We start from the raw sequence: 23302 nt of genomic DNA, 5'->3' as shown, positions 1-23302 counted from the left end.
CTCATTTGAAGCCAGTTTGAAATAGTTACTTTTAATCTAGAAAATCAATTTGGGGGATATTTATCATGTTTTCACTAGTTCACTTATTCACTTGAATTAAATAACTAGTGAAGTATCATTACATCTTTTCTTTTAAAATCCTTATTACTTGAAATTACACCTGTTAGCTTTGAATGACTGACAGTGACATAAATCTTACTGTCTCTTGGAATTGTATCAAAATAAGTTTTAAAAAGGAAGCTTATAAAATGATTGTGCTCAGGAAATTTGAAGAAGTTTGTGTGAAAATTAAAACAACAAATTTACTTGTTCAGTTATTTAACAATATTTATTTAGTGGCTATAACATGCCAGGTACTATTCTAGACCAGAGGTCCTCAACTGGAGGCAATGTTGCCCCCTAGAGTTCAGTTGATAATATCTGGAGACATTTTTGATTGTTATATCTTGGGATGGGTATGGAGATGCTATTGGCATCTAGTGGATAGAGGCCAGGGATGCTGCCAAATACCCTACAGTACACCCGTCAGCACCCTCAACAAAGAAATATGCAGTCCAAACTATCAGTAGTGCTGAGACTGAGAAGACTTATGTAAAATGAAGTCCTTGTCTGATGTAGTTTACATGCTAGTTGGGGAAAGAGAAAATAGGGGAAGAATATTTAATAAAGAGTTGGGATGCTGGGCTTGATGAAGCACAAGCTGGAATCAAGATTGCCGGGAGAAACAACAATAACCTCAGATATGCAGATGACACCACCCTTATGGCAGAAAGTGAAGAACTAAAGAGTCTCTTGATGAGAATTAAAGAGGAGAGTGAAAAGTTGGCTTAAAACTCAACATTCAGAAAACTAAGATCATGGCATCTGGTCCCATCACTCATAGCAAAAAGATGGGGAAACAATGGAAGCAGTGAGACTTTATTTTCTTGGGCTCCAAAATCACTGCAGATGGTGACTGCTGCCGTGAAATTAAAAGACGCGTGCTCCTTAGAAGAGAAGTTATGACCCACCTAGACAGCATATTAAAAAGCAGAGACATTACTTTGCCAACAAAGGTCTGTCTAGTCAAAGCTATGGTTTTCCCAGTAGTCATGTACGAATGTGAGAGTTGGACCATAAAGAAAGGTGAATGATAAAGAATTAATGCTTTTGAACTGTGGTGTTGGAGAACTCTTGAGAGGCCCTTGGACTGCAAGGAGATCCAACCAGTCCATCCTAAAGGAAATCAATCCTGAATATTCATTGGGAGAACTGATGCTGAAGCTGAAACTCCAATACTTTGGCCAAATGATGTGAAGAACTGACTCAATGGAAAAGTCCCTGATGTTGGGAAAGATTGAGGGCGGGAGGAGAAGGAGATGACAGAGGATGAGATGGTAGGATGGCATCACCAACTCGATGGACACAAGTTTGAGTAGGCTTTGGGAGTTGGTGATGGACAGGGAAGCCTGGCCTGCTGCAGTCCATGGGGTCGCAAAGAATCGGACATGACTGAGCGACTGAACTGAACTGAACTGAACTGGGATTGCAAATCTTACTCATCTTAACAGAAATATCCCACCTACCTGTCTACCTACCCACCTGGACCTATATGGGCAGATTTAAAAGATTGAGACCAATATGATCTTAGTCTTGGTCTTGGTTCTTTACTTCACTTGGGTCTTCAGAACTAAGACTTTTACTCTAATCAATCACTTTTGCCTAGAGCAGTCACAATTCTCAATCTTATTTTTTCAGTTGTTTAAGCACACCATATACTCTGGTTTTTGGTAAAGGAATATTATTTCTGACTATAATAGTATATAAATCTGTCTTTCAGAATGAAATAAATATGAAATTTGATGAGGACATGGGAGCTGTTCATTAGGTTTTATAGGATACTATTTGTTGCGGTCCCACAGGATGAGTGGAATCACTCTTGGCAGAGTATCTGTATTTGATGTGTGGATTGGATATTATAAAGGAGCGCCTAACTTTGTAAAAACAAAACTAAACAAAACAGACTCAAGAATAGTATGAATATTACATATATGTATACATATATACATATATGTACAGTTATACATAATGCATAGTATTTTATATTTGAATAAGCAATTTATATTTAGACTACATAATAAATTATACTTTGATATTACCCCATATTTTAAAAGAAAAAGTGAGGCTCAGATGGGTTAAGTGACTTGGACCAGACTACTGCTGCTGCTAAGTCACTTCAGTCATGTCCAACTCGGTGCGACCCCATAGACGGCAGCCCACCAGGCTCCTCCATCCATGGGATTTTCCAGGCAAGAGTACTGGAGTAGGGTACCATTGCCTTCTCCATAGACCAGACTACTTATCTATTAAACAAAATAGGGCTATATGCATTGTTTAAGTGCATTTTAAAACTTATTTCCTGATCAGGATTCTTTGCTTAAAACTCTGCTGTATGTAGGTATGTAGGAAGCACAGTCATTTAGAAGTTTTCCTGCACAACTTATACTCCTCTTATTATAATATCAAAGTGAATTAAAAGTAATGTAATTAAATTATAAAAGGGAAAAATTCAAAGCCAACATCACATTTTTGGGATCTCAAAGAGTTCAGGTATTTTCCAAATTTGTAGGTCTAGAAGAAATTTCAAGCCTAGTCGAATTAACAAAGATAGCTATCATGAAATATATCTTATTCCATAGCTTTCTTTGGAGGAAAATACTTATGTTTTTTCTGAATGCTGAGTTCTTTTCTTTTGAGACTTTCTAGGCCTGTCTTATAATTTCAAAGTTTTGATGAGTCTCCCAGAGTAGCTGGGGAGTGTGTCCTTGCCCACCCCTCGCCTGTGCTGCCCTCTGAGCGTGTTCAGCAGGTTGCATGCCGGCAGATGAAGCAGATGTTTGACCATACTGGAATGGAGCGCCTGCTGCATCAGGAGCTGGGGATTCCTCTTGACATCTGGACGTTGTTGGGTCGGGATGCCAGCCTCAGGCCAGGAGGCTGCGGGAGCTGTGGGGCAGAGAGCACAGAGTCTTTGCTGCTCTTTAAGCGATTAGTGCACTGAAGCAGCAATAATGTTGAATTATCGCTTGGCTGCTTTCTTCTCAGGAATCTTGGGACAATAGAAGAGTCAGGAAGGAGCATTTACAGTAAAGTCATGTTCAGAGAGACAAGACTAATTATAGCGTATTAAAGAGCTTTATTTTAAAATGATGTAATTTACAAATAGCCTTGGACAGTGTACGCAACTTTTTTAGAACCATAAACCCTGTAGTTTAAAAGAGACTTTTCTAATTTCAAATGGCTAGTATGAAACAATTCTTTCAGCAGTTTTCTAGTTTTAGAAAGTCAGGTCAAGTTGTGCCACTGAAGATACAGCATCGGCTAAAAAGAGAAAGTATACTAATGCCTTTAGCTGCTGAGGAAAAGTTCTCTAGCTTGAGGGGAAGAGAGACTTTAGGTTAGAGATTGACTGAATTATGCACTGGCTTTTCCAGTTTCACTTTATCACACTGAAAACTGGTCTGCATTTGCTACCCAGAGCTGAAACCATCTGTTACACCAATTTCCTTTATGATATGTGTTATTTAAGCACAATGGATGTGGAAATGGGTAGTTTAAAATGTATTTTGCGATGAACAGTTGTCACATTATGTTGCTTTTCCTCTTATAATTTTTCATTAGTGAGACCTCTGTGCTCAAAGAAGCCTTCTTATAAACAGATTATGGCCATTTGTGTTCACAGTAATATATTGGAGAAGAATGCTATGTTGCTCTCACTTAACCTCTCGTAGTCTAAGGGGGTTATATTTAATTAACACTGGTGAGAGGCTGACCTGAGAGGCTGTAGAAAGTGATTGAACTGCATTTTCCAAGCTCTGCTCTAGTCAGCTGGGAAAGGAAAAAAAAAATTAGAAAGTACTATTTTCTGAAATTCCTTCTAACTAAGCTGTATTTCAACGGGCCATTTAATGCTCAAATGGACAAAGGTATTACTTCAGTCATTGAATTGTATCGAGCTCCTTCTCAGAGGTCCAGTTTAAACACTCTATAGGAAAAGTGGTTTAGCATCACATTCTCAATGGATTATTGCTTGATCTGCTTAAAAATAAAAAAGCGAATCATTTTTCTGAAAGGAAAGAGAAACAGTCACTGTCACTAAATGGGGTGGAGCATGTGCCCCAACTAGTCCTCCGTGCACTGAGATTGCCCTCCGGAGCTTAGGGGATCCTTAAACCACATAGAAAAAAATACACCTCTCTAAAGTGCTCACCTGCTCAGAACATCTTCCTCACATCCTAGGAAGTTTGTTCCAGGGCCCAAGGGGTAGTCCCTGAATAATGAATGCATAGTTATATCATTGACTTAGACATAGTTCAGCAGAGTGAGAGCAAGAATGAGGAGTTTACTGAGAAAGTAGAGGCCTAGATCTGACCAGTTTGGGTTGAAATCCTCCACTTTCCCATACTTTTCCATCCATTCATCAATGGTTTTAATAAAGAGGCATTGCTGAGTTGCAGAATAAAGTAGTCATATTATAACTCATCTATATCCAACCATATTATTCCTGATTTTAGATCCACCTCTGCCACATTTCCTGACTATGAAACTCTTAACACCAAATACCAATATACTTCACTGTGAATATACCATCAGATGATGGTATGCCACTGTGTGTTTGAACAGCATGCTCACTCTTTATTTAGTAGCTAGCTTGTTCTGTGACATGCTATCTATACAATAGTAAATGGCTTGGAGGTTTCAAAAAATCAGTTCCATAAGACCTCTTCAGTTAAAAGAATGATGTGAACATGAGCTAATGTCCTTTGAAACTCAGTCTCCTCAGCTATGGAATGGGTATAATGATACCTCCCATATTGCAAGGATTAAATGAAGCAACACAAGTCAATCAGCTAGGACAATGTCTACTACATGGAAAATACTCAATAAACACCGTTTCTCTCTGCATCCTTATACTTGTATCTCTCTTATTAATTCATTAATTCAACATATTTTTAAAGCATGTACTGTGTACTTTAGGTACTCTATTAGGCAAACAAGCTAAACAAGTTCCTGCCCTCTTAAAGCCTGGGGATGAAAGCAATTAAATTAGCAACACTTAAAAGTGATACAAACAGGTAAGAAGGTAAGATATAGCTGATCACCTGGTATGTGTGTATACAAATATACTCATTTATTGGTTGATCAAGCTGGTTGTGTATAGATTCTTTGAAATCTTTTTGTCCTAATGCCTATGCCTGATGAGCACACCAGACTTCAAAAAGCATGAGGCATAGTGCAGTGCTCTTTTAGCAAGAAACCAATTAAGGTGGTCAAGAAGCAATTAAGGTATTTTAAACTTGACTTGCCACTATTCGGAAAAAGTGCCACAATATTGAAAGAAAAGCCTTCACAAGTAGACAAAGAGACTGAAAAATGGCATAATTTTCAGACCTAGAAAGGCCTTCAGAGGCCTTGAAGACCAGATCCCAACTCCACTACTGGTTCCATGAGCTTGAGCAGATTAATCTTTCTATACCCAGATTCTGGGCTTCCCCGGTGGCTCAGACGGTGAAGAGTCTGCCTGCAATGCGGGAGACCGGGGTTCAATCCCTGGGTCAGGAAGATCCCCTGGAGAAGGAAATGGCAACCCACACCAGTATTGTTGCCTGGAAAAATCCCATGGATGGAGAAGCCAGGCGAGCTACAGTCCATGGGGTTACAAAGAGTCAGACATGACTGAGTGACTAACACTTTCATACCAGATTCTAATAAGTGGATTAGGAATGATATCTATCCTCATTGGACAGTTGTGAGAAACAAATAAGAACATGTTTGTCAAAATGCTACACATACTGTCAAGTGGTCTTCCCTAGTGGCTTAGTGGTAAAGAATCCATCTGCCAGTACAGGAGATGTGGGTTTGATCCCCGGACCAGGAAGATCCCCTGGAGAAGGAAATGGCAACCCAACCCAGTATTCTTGGCTGGGAAATCCCATGGACAGAGGAGCCTGGAGGGCTACAGTTCTTAGGGTCACGGAAGAGTTGGACATGACTTAGCAACTGAACAACAACACACTGTCAAGTATCATGTGAATCTTTTGGTTTTTGCAGAGACTGAGGCCTAGAGAGAGAGAGTAACCTGGCCAAAGCTACATAGCTTATAAGTGGCCCCAGTTACAGTGTGTAAAATTGTGAGGCAAGAGTATGAAGAGCTAAATTTTATGACTTCCAAATAAATTTTGGATGAATAACGGAATTTAAACATATGACCAAGAGGATAATACAGCTCATGCTTCCACTTGTTCTCAGAGGGGGCAGAGGATGACATGGTTAGGTAGGTAGCATCACTCAACGGACATAAATTTGAGCAAACTCTGGGAGATAGTGGAGGACAGAGGAGCCTGGTGAGCTACAGTCCATGGGGTCACAAAAGAATCAGACATGACTTAGTGATTAAATAACAACAATTCTTTAAAAAACAAAATAGGGTATATTAAATATAAGACCCTATAACAGTAAAGGTAGTAGTGACAAGGCCAGAATAAAACATGAAAAATGATTAATTATAATTATAATTATATAATTATAATTGTATAGGATTAATTATAAAAAGGATTATAATTTAATTTTATAATTATAAAAAGGATCATTATAATTAATTCACTCATACATTAATTCCCCATACATGAATGCTAAGTCACTTTCAGTCTTGTCTGACTCTTTGTGACCCTATGGACTATATATAGCCCACCAGGCTTCCCTGTTCATGGGATTCTCCAGGCAAGAATATTGGAGTGGGATTGCCATTTCCTTCTCCAGGGGATCTTCCCACCCAGGGGTCAAACCCACGTCTCTTCTGTCTCCTGCTTGGTGGGTGAGTTCTTTACCACTAGCACCACCTGGGAAGCCTATTTCCCACATGCTTATTAAGTGCCTACTGTGTAGTAAGCACTCTTTTCTATTTGGGGGATATTAAAATGGATAGAGCTTGATCCTTGCCCTCAGAAGACCTACAATCTGGTAAACAATGTGATAACTGTTACAGAATATGTGCTTCCAGAATAAAAATGCTATGGGAGGAGAAAGTGTTAAGCTCTACCTGGAGAAGTATTGGCAATAATTATGGATGAGATGATGTTAAAATGAATCTTGAGAGGAAAGTAGAAATTCACTAGGTTTATGGGAGAGGCATTCGGAGTGGTAGAGATGCAGAGGAGAGAAAAAGCACTCCAGACAAAAAGCAGTCTGCCCGTCGGTGTAGAAGCAGTAGATAGCATGGCACATTCAGAAAACAACAAATGGTCTGGTACAGGTTGAGTGTGTGAGAGCAATAGGAGGTGAGGCTGGAAAGGTAAGCAAGGGGTCAGATCACAAAGTGCCTTTTACACCACACTTGGGAATTTGCAATGCATGTGGTAGACATGATTTTATTCACACCGTAAATGGTAAAGTGGTATAAGGTATAGAGAACAACTTTATGATGTGATATTCCTCTATTAATTTGATCTCTAGTTTACATTTCCCATTACACTAGATTTAATAGTTAGGAAACTACATTTGGTAAGATTCATGGTCTCTTTAGTACAATGGTACCCTGTGGCAAGTGAAACTGTACAAATAGTGTAATGATACACGCAGAATAAACAAAACTGTTTAAGATTGAAGCAAAGCCAAGGTCCAACCATTTCCCTGGGATTTGGGGAAATCTTGTAATCTGCAGTTTGTACTAAATCCAATCATATTTAGCACATTGCTTCTCAGTGAATGGGCCTTGATACTATATTTCAACCAAATGATGAAGCAAGGAGTAAAATCTATAAAGAAAAGCTATGGTTCTTCTAATTGTTAATGCCTTGCAATTATGCCCCTTTCTGGAATAATAAAATGTTCCTTGGCAGAGGTCAGGATCTCTGCCACTGACTTATTTAACAGATCCTCTTAACATCTGTCCTGCAGACTGTGCACTTTATTAGCAGACAAGAGACCCAACAGACTTAGCCTGCTGTGTCCCTTTTTCACATTCACACAGCTGTGGATTAACTCAGACTTTCCAGAAGAGGACCAACCAGAAGGGATAGTAATGTTATTGGCTGATTCTAAAAAGATGGGGAAAAAAAAGCAGAAACAAATGTTGCCCCTAGTACAATTCAGTGTTTTTAGGGTGACAATTACCAGCCTGTTTTAAAAAGGAATAAAAGCAGCTATTTCACTAAAAAAGGAAAGTCTATTCATATCTGTGTGGGAACCTAATCAGGGTCTTGTTTCCAATGACGATGACTCCTCAGTCGCACCAGGTCTGTGACAAGAATGCTTCTTTTGTATGCTGATAATGTGGAAACGATAAAATTTCCTTTAAGAGACATATGTGTTTACATCATGAGATGTGTTATTTGACAAAATGCTTTGTTCTCCTCGAATTTTCCATGCAGAGTTTCATGCTGGGTTGTTTGGCTGGAAATCTTTGATTAACTAGAATTAGTTGCTGAAATAAAATAGATACTTTTGTTTTATGAGTCCTCTCGCTGAGCTGTAAATTATAGTAAAACATATAAGAAGTGACAGAAAGAAGTGCTGATTTGAACCTCTGACCCACGATGGGCACAAAAACATAAGATTATTCCTTCAAAGAGCTGCATAGAGACATAAATATTCCATGGTCTGCTTGAAATTATGCCCTATTAACAAAGAAAAGTTGTGATTTTGCATCATGTAACCAGAGTTTTCTAGAGGTGTTACAGTAGGCTTAGAGGAGATATTGAGATTCTGAAAATCCATCCCCACCGCACCCCCCAACAAATGAGGACTTTGAATTCTTAAAGCGTTTTCTCTGTCCAACAATGGACAATGAAAACAAGAACAAAGCAAAGTTCCTGTTCCCTCAATGAATAGCCAAGGGTGGTTTCCCCTTTTTCAGAGAAGTGGTACACTTTATAAATCTTAAGGCTTCCTCAAAGTTACATTGGCCCTTACTGTGAATATTTTAGTTCTGTGGAGCAGTCTTTGGGTACTATCCCAAAGAAATGGGCTGGGAGGAGGAGACCTTTCTAAAGCAGAACAAAAATTCTAGTAGCCTAAACAGTCCCTTGTTGTTGGGGTTGGTGTCCATTCTGCTCAGGATTCTTGTAGTTGTTGTTAAATGATTTTACAGGATTATTTTTAAACTTTTAGCTAATGTAAGATCTAGGTTTTTTGGGTTGTTTTTTTTTTTTTTGGCTTTACTGTAAGTAAAAACCTACCTAACTGTCCTCAGTCAAAACTATTTCTGATGGATGTGTTAACTACATTGTAATAATCATTTCACAATAGATTCTTATATCAAATTATCACATGTCCACGTTAAAGTTACACAACTTTATTTACCAATTATACCCCAATAAATCTGGGAGGAAAAAAACAAATTATTCCCAGTGATGTGTCTCAGTAGCAATTTGTAAATGTACCATATTGTGTCTTTCTTCCCTTTTCCTTCCTATTCTTGGTGTGAGTACCTGAAAGGCATCCTGTCTTCTTAATCTTTGTATTCCTAATACTTTTTTTGTTAAATTAAGTAAAAATGCCAAGTATTTTCTGAATAAAGTCTTTGGCGCGACATCTGTTTAAGAGGATATACCAATAAAGATTCAAGAGCTTACAGATTTTGAGTCTTTATGGTGTAGTAGTAGTCTTTATGGTAAGCCCCTGTTTTAAGTATTTATGTGCATTAATTCATTTATTCCATACAACAAATCTTTTGGAGTAAGTGCTATTAGTTTCCCATTTTAAAGATGTGGAAATTTAAGGCACTGAGAGGTTACATAACTTTCCCAAGATCGCATAATTAGTAGGTTCTGACTGAAGAGTGTGCACTCTTAATCACTGTATTATCCTGCTCATAGCAACATATAAACATTATTTTTCTAAGCTGCTTCTTCAGTCCTTTATATTAACTATTACCTGCTTCATCTTCTGTAATGATTTTTCAAGGTGGATTATTGAGATATGTGTCAGTAACATGTCTGGTGACAATATAGCACATTATATGTTTATGATAGACTATTTAAATAATTTTTATTATGGCTGCTATGTATAAGGTATCATTCCTTCCTGCTAATTAGGGAGTAAGCCATGGGTATTACTGTAGGATACAGATGGCATATTTACATACTGCAAAATATGCTGAAGTTCTCCAATTGGCAATACTAGTAATTTGCAGTTTAAAAATGAAAGTTAGTAGACGTGGCTCTTAAACAGTGTAAAACATTTATTTGAATTTCAAAAATACAGAAGAAAATATAAGAGTAAGGGAAGAAGAGGATATTTTGCATTATTTCTTGTCAGTTTACTGGATCACTTAAAAGTGAATTCAAAATGCATCCTTATCTCTCAATATTGATTGCAAATGCACATTTCATGTTATTATTAATATGAGATTTTTTAAAAGTAAGTTTGTACATTTCATCATAGATATGAAATTTTGTTCATTAACGTAATTCTTGTGTTCAATCTTCCAAATCTCCTGAGATTTTATAAACCAGCTTAAAAGAGTTTACAGTTTAAAAAAGTAAAATATTTTCATGTAATACACACATTTATTGCCAACCAGCAATATTTGTTCTATCCATTCATTAAAGGGAAAAAATAGTGTTTAGAAAATATTATACCTTGTTTTCATGCATTTTCCCCCAAAGATATATTTTTAACAAGTTAAAAACTTTTTTCATTGCATACTTACCCATATTTGTCTTCATTCTGTGTTGTTTTGGAGGCTTCATTATGGCTGGAAATTGAAGGGCATAGAAGCTAGACAGTTGTAGAATATTTTTCAAGCAATAGCATCTGGTTTCTTGGCAGCCATCACAGGCCAAGGCAAGGCAGCAGTGGCATATCTCCAGATTTTTCTGTGGGTATTGCTGAGGGATTTCCGGGTCTGCCATGTTGTTGTAATAGTGTTTCCTAGAAACCCAGAGCCTCAGAGTGGAATCCAAAGTCAGTCTGATGGTACTCAAGGTCTGCATGATCTGACCTCCTTGCTATCTTTTTTGACACCTGACCTATTATTCTTTGCCCAGCTCACTCAGCTGCAGCCTCACTGGCCTCTTGGCTGTTTCTCAAAACTTCTGCACATAAGCACACCCTTGGTCTTAGGACTTTCACCTTTTCTTTGCCTCTGCCTGAAGTGCTTACCCAGATAATGACCTGGTTTGCTTCCTCATTTCTTTCAGGTCTCTACTCAAATGTTTCCTTCCTTTAGTTTTCCTGACCTCCTCTATATTTCTTGCATAGCACCTGGCCAGGAGTAGCTACTCATTAAATAAGTTTTGAATGAACTTCACCTTTCAGTTACAAAGAAACAATGCTTTTGAATATTGGGAAATATAAAAAGTATTTTATTGAACTATTTACTTTTATTAAAGAGTATTTTATTAAACTAAAAGTATTTTATTAAACACGTACCCAGATATACCTTTTGAAAAATTCCTTGTGACTTAGTTTTGGGAAAATAATGCTTGGATTTCAAACTCAACTTCTGGGCTCATTGATGAATTTTGTAGCCTATTGGTAGAGTCAAGATGCATTTGTTTAAGACTTCTCTGATGAGCTAAGACTTTGTGACTAGAGAGTTAAAGTAGCATTACAAATGCAAGCTGTACCACTTGGAACACATTCAGAGAGCTGGATCTCTCCAGCATTGCCTGCCCATCTCTTGGAAACAGAGAAAAACAGATTCATTCCCATAATGCCGATTTCCAACTGCCCTCATTATCACCTCTTCGAATATCTTGCTTTAAGAACCAAATTACTAATTGTTTCAGTGACTGAACTTTTATTTCTGTAAATAAAGCCTTATGCACGTACATATTTTATTTAGCACCCTGACAGAAAAGATACTTGGAAGAAGCAGTGAGAGATTGAGTTTTCTTGCTAAAACTATTGGAGGTGGATTTGTTTGTTTTTAGTATTTGCACTGTGCAACTGTGTTCCATAAGGAAATTGCTCTCCTAAGTGCATTCAAATAGAATTGGTGCTATCAGAGAATGATTTTTTTTTTCATAGCAGATCACTGGATGCTCTGTTATTTTATGGATTCCAAATTTTTTTTTAAAAAAATTCTCTTTGTGTAAGGGTAAGGCCTTTGACCTGAGCCTCTTTTCTATTTTTTCCTTTTTTTTACAGCTTCTCTCCTTCAACACAGCATATCCCCCCTGTTCCCCATCCCATTAACACAATGAGTTATGTCAGAGAGCAAGCTACTCAGTGCTTGGGAAAATAGGCAAGATGATCTCTAGCCAGGAAGACTCTCTTTTTCAATTCATTTTTCTTTACTTGACATTCTTGAGCCGGCTGCAGGGGATAATGAAATGAATTAAACAGGTCCTGGCTCTTCAGTGGCTTACACTCAATGCTTGTCCCATTTTCCCCTTGGTTTTTTGTGGGAAGACAAATGGCAGAAGTCTCAAAGGGGGTGAAATAGGTCTGCTCTCACCTGAGACAAATTTTGCCCTTTATGTGTATTTGCATAAACTTTAATTTAAAAAATCTGTAGAAACCTTAATATAATTACAATTAACGTAAATACTGTGATTACATTTTAAAATGTTACATCTTATGACAAATAATAAAATTCTTCAGCATAAATCATTCTTGGGTGCCCAGTGATTACTTTCTAAGTCCATGTAGGATGAATTTCTCTTTAAATCTTAGGGAAATGGTGAAAAAAAATCCCTTTTAATGGAGTCCAAACTAAAAGCTCTGATAGAATGTACAAATTCTATTTGCAGTCAGTCCCCCAGGAAATCGCAGCACAAGGAGAAACAAGTCCCTGTGAACACTGAATGGGAAAATTAAGGAACCTAGGTTCTAGATTTCATGCAGCCCCCAGCTCACCACTTGGTGTGCTTATGCAAATCACTTCCTTTTCTAGGCTTGCATTTTCTTCATCTATAAAGAAAAGGGCTCAGATTAAATCATGTATACGATTCTTTCTTCTGTTAACATTGTGCTGTCTGATGTTTCTTTGCAAGAAAATCAATGCATTACATGTGAATTCACATGCTTATTGGTTCAAGAAGACATTAGTGAAGAGAAATTACCTCCGTCTCTAGGGTTCTTTTTGGAGAAGGTGTGAGGAAAAGTATACTAAGAAAAGGGTGTGGGCAGAAATTGTAGCAATTTTAAGAAGATAGAGACAAGAAGGTAAAGTGAAGGGATTTTAGTGGGTCATATTAACAGAGCACGTATTAATTGTGAGGCATTAAGTTAGGTGCTAGGGACATAAGGACAAATAAGACTCAATTCTTCCCTTAATTAGGGAGCTTAGAATTTGGAGAAAGTACACAGAGATAGAGAATGAGATATAGAGGGAATACAAAGGAGGCAGTGGATGGGTAAGTCTTTAAGGAGAAAGTGACTTGAGTCGAGACTCAAAAGATGAGTAGAATTATGGTAAACAGGAGCAGTTAATAGGGAAGGAAAATATGGCAATAAAAAATATGCAGGAGGGGCAAGGGGACTGACTTGGAATTAGCCCAGTATGTGGCTGTGATGAGCGGGAGTAGTAGCTCCTTCTCTGTTGCTCCTCTCACCTCCTGTTCTCACAGCCGGTTTTCTATGGTGTCAAATATGAGGGGTCTGGCTAAACAAGTACCTTCTATGCTGAAAACAAGGACTTCAGTTCTTTCCTTCCATAAAACCACAGCTATATTTCCTGGATCATTTTGTTGACATTGGAGGTTTATGAGAAGTAAAAGTATTTGTGATCTCTTTCAAATTATTTTTAAACTCTCCCCCCACCCCTCCTTCAGTCTGTAATGACTTATTACTGACACACTTTCTTCCCTGTGCTGAAGAAGCACTAAATCAAGCTGCTTAATTACCCCTGTCTCCTTTTCACCTTCTTACAGCCTCACTGCCGAACTTAACCCAGCTTTATAGCATTCTTTGGTTGGTAGAATGGTCATCAGCATTGTTTTGAGAGGGTAACAAAATCCAGGATATCCCTGGAGAACTGAGCCAGGCTTGGGGCCTAGTGTTAGGCAGCATCAGTCACGTAAGTAATGACATTTCCTGAAGAATGCCACCCTACCCAACTTGCTTGTTTCTCCAACATCTCCTTATGACGCCTCAAGGAGTGTCTAGCATATGAGAACAGAATCTGAGTTAACCTGGGCTAGAAGCCTGAGATTCTCAGACTTTACATGGAATCACAGTAAATCGGGTAAATATAAAGGAGAGAGTTGAAGTCTTCAAGTCAGTGCCTATTGAATGTCTTTATAGAATAGCCTTTTCTTCCTTTCTTCATTATCTACCAATAGGCAAGTTGTATTTGAAGGAGAATTTTTTTTTTCCTCTCTGGGTTAGATTCCGACAGGCCACTTTAAAATGCCCTTTCTAATTGAAATGACAAAACACAGGAGAATTTACTCCAAAGAGAATCCAGCGTGTGAAGTCCTGTCTGCTTTTTTTTACTGTTGGTTTCCATATACTAGAGCCTACTGGTGCCAATTTAAAGCCCCTGTCAGCTTCCCTTTTTATCAAGTTCTCCTATTTCTACCCATAGTCTGCATAGTTCTTTTTTACTTTATCAGTCTTTTAAACATATGTCACGAGGGTATTTCAGGTGTCTTCTATTATGGCTCACAGCTTGGTTGGAGAAGGAAGTTTAGCTAAAAACTGTGTGCCCCTTACTCCTTCAAAGTGGCTGGTAGTATCCTTAACTCTTCTCTCTCCATTTGAGAACTGTGAAGCACCATTTTAGAAAAAGTAGCTGTGAGACATCTGGAAGATGTCAGAACAGCTCAGAAGAGCAGCAATATCAGAATCTCTTCTTGGAAAATGCTTCTTGTCTGGTAGTTAAGAACAGGAAATGGGTTTCATTGTGATTCACTGTATAGCTTATTTTAAATAATTTTAACATTTAATAGCAGAATGCATATGTTCTTTAAAGTGAGACTGACTCTAAAATAGAACATGATTCCTATTATACATAACTGTTTTGAAGATGAAATAAAATAAGTGTAAAATACCTAGCATGGTACCTGACTGAGATGGTGCTCAGTATATGTTTGTTGAATTAACACATGAATGAACAGGGGTGATAACTGAATGACTGGATGAGTGGTGATGTGAAAATCATGCAATTATGAGAATAAAAGTCCTTTCACCTTTTTTCCTATGGTGCTCTCCTTTGGAGATCTTATGTGATTTTATCACAGAAAGCAGGTATAAAAGAATGTGTATTTCACATTATGGTAAGTATTAGATACACTGTGACACCATCCATTTTACTTTGACATAAATTTGACTCTTTGGGAGGTAAAGCATGCCTTTCTATCCCAAATACAATAGTGTTATAAAATGACCCTGATACAATATGTTTCCTAGGTCTTGACGAGACTGAAGGCCAGTGTGTGTGCTCCAAGACACTCAAGAATTTCACTGTAAGGCTGAGTTTGGTTGATAGGACCTACTGTTCTGTGTTAAATCTAAGTGGACTTAGTTATAAAATGTGTCACTAGAATACAAATGTAAAATAGGTTTTTCTTTAAGGCTAGTCTCAGGACACAGAACTCCCGAAACACAACTAGAGGTATATATTTGTGGGTTTGTGAGATTGTCATAGGACTTTCTTAATCCAATTTACTTACAAGTTTGGTCAATAAGCTGGTAGTGAAACATAGAAAAGAGTCTTGCGTCTTGATTCTAGTTCATTGCTCTTCCTAGATGCCTCTCTTTGGGGGATAGAGCCTGAAACTGCTAATGTGGCCTAATAAGACCCTACCCCACTTTGGGCTCTTCTCATGCCACCCTGTGCTCCCTCAATAGTCCTGCCTTATTGGCCTTCTTTAAGTTCCTTGAAAACATTATTTTCTTTCCTCTTCTTGCCTCAGAGCCACAGGAATTGATGTTTCTTCTTTCTGGATTACTCTTTATCAACTTTTCCACCTGGGTAGTTCTCAAAGCATTACTTCCTTAGAGAAACTATTTTTATCCTTCAAACTATGTTAAATACTTTCGTTAGATAGTCTCTTGACATTCTATAGTTTTCTTTCTCAGCACCTATCCTAGCCATCATTCATAGTTACTTCCGAAGGGTTTAATAGTGCTGTTAAAACAGGGACCATTTCTGAGTTGCTTGTTGTTGCACTTCTATCGTTTAGAACAGTGTTTATTTAGGTAATAGTGGGCTTCCCTGGTGGCTCAGAGGGTAAAGTGTCCGTCTGCAATGCTGGAGACCCGGGTTCGATCCCTGGGTCGGGAAGATCCCCTGGAGAAGGAAATGGCAACCCACTCCAGTACTCTTGCCTGGAAAATCCCAAGGACAGAGGAGCCTGGTGGGGTACAGTTCATGGGGTTGCAAAGAGTTGGACACGACTGAGCGACTTTACTTACTTAGGTAATAGTACACTAAATAAAGATTTGCCATTGAAAAATTTCACCAATACTGGAAAATGTGCTTGAAAGGTGCGAAGATTGGTTCATATATCCATTTCTACCTTAAATAATAATGTTGAAATGAGGGATAAAGAGTTCTTATTCTCCCTCCAATACTAACTATATGATCTTGGGCATACTACTTGTACTCTCTAGACCTTGGCTTATCAGTACAATGAAGAGGTCAGACTAGACTAAATGATCTGTTAAGCCCCTTTCAGTTGTAGGTACTAAGTATGTTACTGTTCAGCTTACCAAAATTTTAATACTGGCTACTTTATTAAAACTGAACTAATAATAAATGTAGAATTTTTTAGCCATAAAATAGTAAAAGTGTTTCTTAAAGTGCTCCTATGAAATATGAGTGACTTTATAATTTTGAAAAATATTTAGCTAGGCTCATTTTTACATGTATGTACTCTATGTCTTTTATATATTTTGGATAAAGAGACAATTCAGTATCCCAAATGACCACTGAACATTTTTGCAAAATTAAAATGGAAAGACCAATATTTACAAAAACAGTCTTCATCAAACTTTACAGGACTTTGACTAAGCCTAATGTAAGCTTTCCCTGGTGGCTCAGATGGTAAAGCGTCTGTCTACAATGTGGGAGACCTGGGTTCGATCCCTGGGTCGGGAAGATCCCCTGGAGAAGGAAATGGCAACCCACTCCAGTACTCTTGCATAGAAAATTCCATGGACGGAGGAGCCTGGTGCAGGTTACTGTCCATAGGGTTGCAAAGAGTCAGACATGACTGAGCGACTTCACTTCACAATGTAAACTTTACTACATTGTTGATTTTTTTAAAACCTCAATGTTGTTTGGAAATGAATGTTCATTATCATCATCATTATAACTATGAACAATGATCTGAGAATCTGACATGAAATGATATTTTTGTAAACTATTATGTAGTAGTTAGAGTTTAACCTATTTTCCTTCCTAAACCATTAATTTTCAAAGGAGTTTTCTAACTTAAAGCTATTTATTTAAATAACTAATATTTTATGTTCTTTCAGAAAAGGATGCAGTAACATTTAGGGAAAATTTAAATTTATACATAATCAGGCTAAGAAAAAATTAGTACTACAATTTGTGTTAGAAAAGTGTAGAGTGGGTTAGTGAAGCCAGTAGTTATTCAGGACCTATCTAGTCAACATTCTAAAAATGACTTCAAGAAAACAGTTTCCTAAAATAGAATAATTTAACTTGGACTGAATTTATTTTCCTTTTATATCTTAAAACTCATTGCCATAAAATTATTCATCACATTTACAATTAATGTAATCATATACCACTGCTGTTGCCTTATCTATAGAGAGAATATCTCTCCTCCCTAACATCCAATGATTTTATATAGGACATTAATTCAGAAAATATTGATTGACAATCTCTTATTTGCAAGGCGCTATTCTTGATACTAGGCATTCAAAGGTAATTAGGTTGATCATGACTTCTATAAGCTTATAGTTTATCAAACATGATAAGACATGTGTATAGCTATGTTATTTAGTCACTAAAGTCATGCCAACTCTTTTGCAACCCCATGGACTGTAACCCACCAGGCTCCTCTGTCCATGGGATTTCCCAGGCAGGAATAGTGGAATGGGTTGCCATTTACTTCTCCAAGTGATCTTCCCAATCCAGGGATCAAACCTTCTTGTCCTGCAATGGCAGGTGAGTTCTTTACCACTGAGCCACCAGGGAAACCAGTGCATATCTATACACAAGGTTTTAAATTAGTGATAAGTTTTGCAGGAAAGGTACAAATCAAATGCTCAGGATCTTTATCTTACATCCCCTCCAGAGCCATAAACTTGTTCCAAGACTTTGAAGCCTCCTCAGCTCCTAATGTAAGTGAAAGTCACTCAGTCCTGTCTGACTCTTTGCAACCGCATGGACTAGTTCTCCAGGCCAGAATCCTGGAGTGGGTAGCTTTTTCCCTTCTCCAGCAGATCTTCCCTTCTCCAGCCTGGGCGTCCCTGATAGCTCAGTTGGTAAAGAATCCGCCTGCAATGCAGTAAACCTGAGTTTGATCCTTGGGTTGGGAAGATCCCCTGGAGAAGAGAAAGGCTACCCACTCCAGTATCTAGCCTAGAGAATTCCATGGACTGTATAGTCCATAGAGTCACAAATAGTTGGACACGACTGAACTACTTTCACAGCTCCTAATACAAAGCCTGACATATAGAACATATTCAATTAATGTTTGCTTAGAAGGTGAGCTATTTCTGAAATTATTCCGTAAACCTATGACTGTTCAATGAGTGGCATTCTTTTATCCAAGTCAGATCTAAAGTCCTCAATCTGAAAAGCTCTATACTTATATCTAAAATATTTTGTTAGAATGTGAAAATATTTATTTCCATGAGCACTTTCTATCTTTACAATGAACTTTAATTTCTGATTTCTATTGCAAGGCTCATTCTACTAAATATTATCTAATATTTTACTGTCCAGTTTACCCAGCTCTGTCAGTTTTATAAACTATGGCTATCCTTCTTCCTGCATCTAATGTATCAGTAACCACAACACCCAAGGAACTCCAAGAAATCATAATTCTTAAAGATCTTGTCTTTCTTAAGTACAATCCTAAGAAAGAAATAGAAAATAAATGATTGTCAAAACTCTAGAGGAAACAATTAACACTACTCTATTTCTAAAAAGCAACTATAATGTTCAATTATTTTGAAGGATTTCTGAATTTAATCAACTTAAAAAAAAATAGATTTGTTTAGATTTGTGTCCAATGATTTGTTTTTCAGCTTTTTCTCACTGGTTGAAGTTCCCTGAAGGACTCGAGATTGAGTAAAATTGACTTTTTTCTGATCTTGTGAATCAGGAGCTAAAATGAAGGCGTAAATGATTTCTAAGGATTCTTGCCTGTCTAAGATTTCCTGACTCTTTAATACTCAGTAGTAAGGCATACTGGTGATGATACCAGCCACCATTTATTAGCATATAGTCGTTACTTTTCCAACTCTCAACCATCTCCACTCCATTCAGTATCGAATGTTTCCTCACTGGCTTCGCACCAACTCCGTCCCGCCCCCACCCCCGCCCCTTTTGAAGACACCTGGCTGAATTTGAAAAGAAAAGAGTGTAACAGAGTAAAAAGGAAACAAGACAGTCCTTTTTCTCCCTGAAGTTCTAGCAGTTTGACTGGCTATTACTTGTGAATTTTTCTTGCCACTGAGTCATTGCACATACAGAATTATGAAACTTTAATTTCTTTAGAGGCTTGTTATATTAGAGAAATTGTTCCAAAGAAAGCAACAATCATGACATAAGCACATCTGGCTCTTGCAAATTATTCTTTATTAAGCTTTCATTTAATTACATGTGCTGAAAGGTCTGTTTTTGATTACTGTAATTTTTTTTTATTTGTCCATCTGAATGATAGTAATGCTGGAAATTACATACAAACCACCTGTTTTTTCTCCTCTACTAATATGGCAAAGTTTGAGCTGTTTTCTCTGTGGTTGATGAACTAGGAAGCTTTCTATTTATTATGATAAAAATATGACTATCAAGGTAATGGCTTAATCTTGATGAGAAGAAGAAAAGAAAATATTTGAATGGCGTTTTCAAGCATGAAATTGTGTTAAAATTGAGGTATCTGAATTCTGGTTAGCCCATAACAGATTAACACATTTATTTATCACCAATTTCACCCCAAAGCTAATAAATCTACAGTTAAGGATTTCACATCCTGTGCTAGGAAAAAGAAGCTTGACTTTTTTCCCTCCACAAATCTGCCTATATTCTCTTTAGGATTATGCTATACGCCGCATAGAGGAAGGAGGGACTGCTACTGGGCCTTAGGGATCTTGAGGGCAGCACTCTTAATACCCAGAGGGGTCAGTATCCCTAGAGAAGTTTAGTCAGTACTGAATTAGAACGGTGTTCTTCCAGAAGTGCCTAGGAAAGTTTAGATCAGTTTCTTAGTTCATGAATATTAAAATTACAGGAATGGACATAACAACATTTAATGCACTTTATAACGATTTTAAGTACTCGAAAGAATATTTGAGACCATTTAGTCAAATTCCTTTCTGTACAATTGAAGAAACTAAGTTCCAGAGCAAGTCAATCCTTTGTTTAGGGTCCTAAACTTATTTTTAGAAGGACCAGGAACAGAATAATGGCTCCCATATCACTGCTCTTTCTTTCTGTTATACCATTTATTCTTTTTTATCTTCTTCTTTAAAAATAGTGAAAGAGAAATTTCAAAGCTGTCAGAGAAATAGTTATCTAACAATACGGTAAGTTGTTTTGGAAGCTCTGTTTCAGCTGCATTTAAAGAGATGATTTTTGTCTTCCCTGTTTTGCAGCAGCTCTATGCCGCTCAGCTGGCCAGCATGCAGGTGTCACCTGGAGCAAAGATGCCATCAACTCCACAGCCACCAAACGCAGCAGGGGCAGTCTCACCTACTGGGATAAAAAATGAAAAGAGAGGGACCAGCCCTGTAACTCAAGTTAAGGTATTTGCTTTGCAGGATTGTGGAAACAGTTTGGAAAATAGCTTCACAAGAAAGGTAGTGAACCAGGCTGTGCTGGGCATAAACAGCAGGAAGCAAAGCAACATAAAGGAACCCCAAAATGTTCCTCTTTATGGTAAATTTCATGATTGAGCACTGAGAAACAGGTGTTTCCCTTTTGATAACAATAGTGCCATATTGTGAGATCTTTACCTAAATCTGTAAACTTACTTCTCAAGAGTTTTTCCCCTTTGGATTCTAGCTTTTATTTTTTAATGTTCATTGGCATGTATGGCCATGGTTTTATTACCAGTCTTTGTCATAGTCTTGTGACACTTCTCTCTAACTTTAAACAGGTGGGGAGCCTACTTATAGTGCTAGAGAAGGAAGATCTCAAAACTTTAGATTGACAAGGAAAAAAGAGAACCTTTATATGGTTTGATGGTAAAGGTCTCTCTCCCTCAACCAATAGTTATAAATGTGGGCTTTGAGGAATGAGAGTGGTGTCATAATCTAATTATGCTTTGATGCCATGTATAGTTGTGATAGGATAAATAGGATCGCCCAAATTATGACTGAAACATTAATAGATCCTTTCCTCACTGATTTTCAGTGTCTTAAAATGGGGTAGGTAGCCAGGAAGTAGTTGGTGACAGAGGGGAACTGATGATCCAGTCTAACTTTGTGCTGCAACTGGTACTTACAGGTTTTTATGATTGTTTTTGCTTCCTATATTGAATTTAAAAATTCAGAAAGTTCAAAGAAACAATGCTTTTATATCATTGACTTACTTACTTTGAAGGATACACTAAGCACAGACGTATTATTGTATGTGTCCAAAGTACTACCTTTGGTTAAATCTTGCCATATTACTTCATTACATGGGAAATATCTAAGGCCAACAAAACAACATTGAAATCCACAAAATTACTGAAATTGTTTTATTTTCTAAAATTTGTAGATAGAGATTTTGAGATTTCAGGAAAGCCATTACAAATATGGATCCCAAACACTAAAGATTAAAAAAAAAGTGAACATAATTAGGAGGGATAGTTCTGTCTGTGCCCATCTAAAGGAATTAATTTAATGTCCCCCATGCCTTTAGATTCTCCAAAGAAGTAGATGAACATTTATGCTTTGTGGTTAGAAATATTGAGATATGACAATAGGAGGTTTTCATTTAATAAGATAGCATTAACTTATGGAAACAGACTATTTTGTGTTCCAAGAGTTTCTTTTTGTGAGTAAGAGAACACTACAATTCAAACCAAAGCACTTTGTTTAACTATAGTTGTTGGAGTATAAGCATATCAAACATCAGTGACTTGAGGTATTGAGTATTAAATATTTTAACATGAAAAAGTCATTTTATAAGTGAGTTGGCCAAATGGAATTGCACCAAACCAAGCCTTTACTGGATGAGTAAAATGTTCCCTGGTTAGATTCAAGTTTATATCTTCTTTTACCATTCCAGCTTTGTGGGCCAACTGAATTTTATTACTCACTTGACCACATACAAATTCTTAGGGAGCTCTCTCTATAATTTAACTTGACTCTACTTTATGTTAATAACAAAGGAAACATTTATCATACTTATTAGATTGTTTATTGTATGTGTGAGTAAAACTATATAGACCAAGACATAAAGCAAATGTTTTAAATTTTTAAAATAGCTCCAACCTATTATTGAAGAAGTTCTAAAAATAATCTTATGTTTTGCTAATTGAAAGAATTATGGTCACTAAAATATCTCATGTTTCTGTCTATAGTCATTCTTTCCCTCTGTATATAACATGACTAAGTAACCTGGGGCATTGTTAGCTGAAGGTAATAAAAATAAAAATAGATGGTCTTCTATTCCTTTTTTCCCTGAAGAATTTTTATTTGTTACAGTTGTCAACATCAGTAGTTAGGATGTTTCTGTTCAAATGTCAGTTCTATGACTTTTACTTGCTGTGTCACCTTGAGCAAGTTACTTAACTTCTTTTAGCATCAGTTTTTGCCTCTGCAAATTGAAGGTTAATATTATTATGGGTCTTCAGTGAGATAATACATCCTCTAGCATATAGTAAATATTTCATAAATGTTAGTATAGCAATGATGTTGATGATAATCTGATGCTGGTAGGTGGTAAAGTGGTTGTGATGGAAATATCTGGTTGTATACCAAGAGAGATTCTAAAAGAAACCAAGAAATTTTCCATTTTGAACCATCATGGAGGAGCAGGGATTCTGTTTACTCTCCCAACTTAAAGAAGTAGAACTCAAGACAAAATATAAAACAGTGGTTTCAGACATTTCCAGTAGGAGTACAAGAGAGTGACCTCTGATGGAAGAGAAACGAGTGAGGCATGCACCTCAGTTGTTCCAGCTTACTGTCTTGAGAGCTTCCAGGCAATAGTGTGGTGTGTATGTGGGGGTTACCCACA

At 37.3% G+C, this 23302-nt stretch overlaps 1 protein-coding gene across 24 annotated transcripts in view; it reads left to right on the top strand.

Moving 5' to 3' along the window:
• Positions 1–23302, top strand: part of SOX6 (SRY-box transcription factor 6) — a 675736-nt gene that overhangs the window by 561272 nt on the left and 91162 nt on the right. For 21 of the 24 annotated variants that reach the window (XM_065944087.1, XM_065944082.1, XM_065944088.1 and 18 more), the window contains one exon: positions 20728–20877. In XM_065944087.1, the coding sequence (XP_065800159.1) occupies positions 20728–20877 (150 nt within the window). The remainder of the gene's footprint in view (positions 1–20727; positions 20878–23302) is intronic. The other 3 variants (XM_065944102.1, XM_065944099.1, XM_065944080.1) reach the window with 1 other exon arrangement.

Source organism: Muntiacus reevesi, chromosome 9 (assembly GCF_963930625.1).
Source record: "Muntiacus reevesi chromosome 9, mMunRee1.1, whole genome shotgun sequence".
Classification (NCBI taxonomy): domain Eukaryota; kingdom Metazoa; phylum Chordata; class Mammalia; order Artiodactyla; family Cervidae; genus Muntiacus; species Muntiacus reevesi.
Note: the sequence above shows the minus strand (reverse complement) of the source record. Positions and strands in the feature narration are given on the sequence as shown.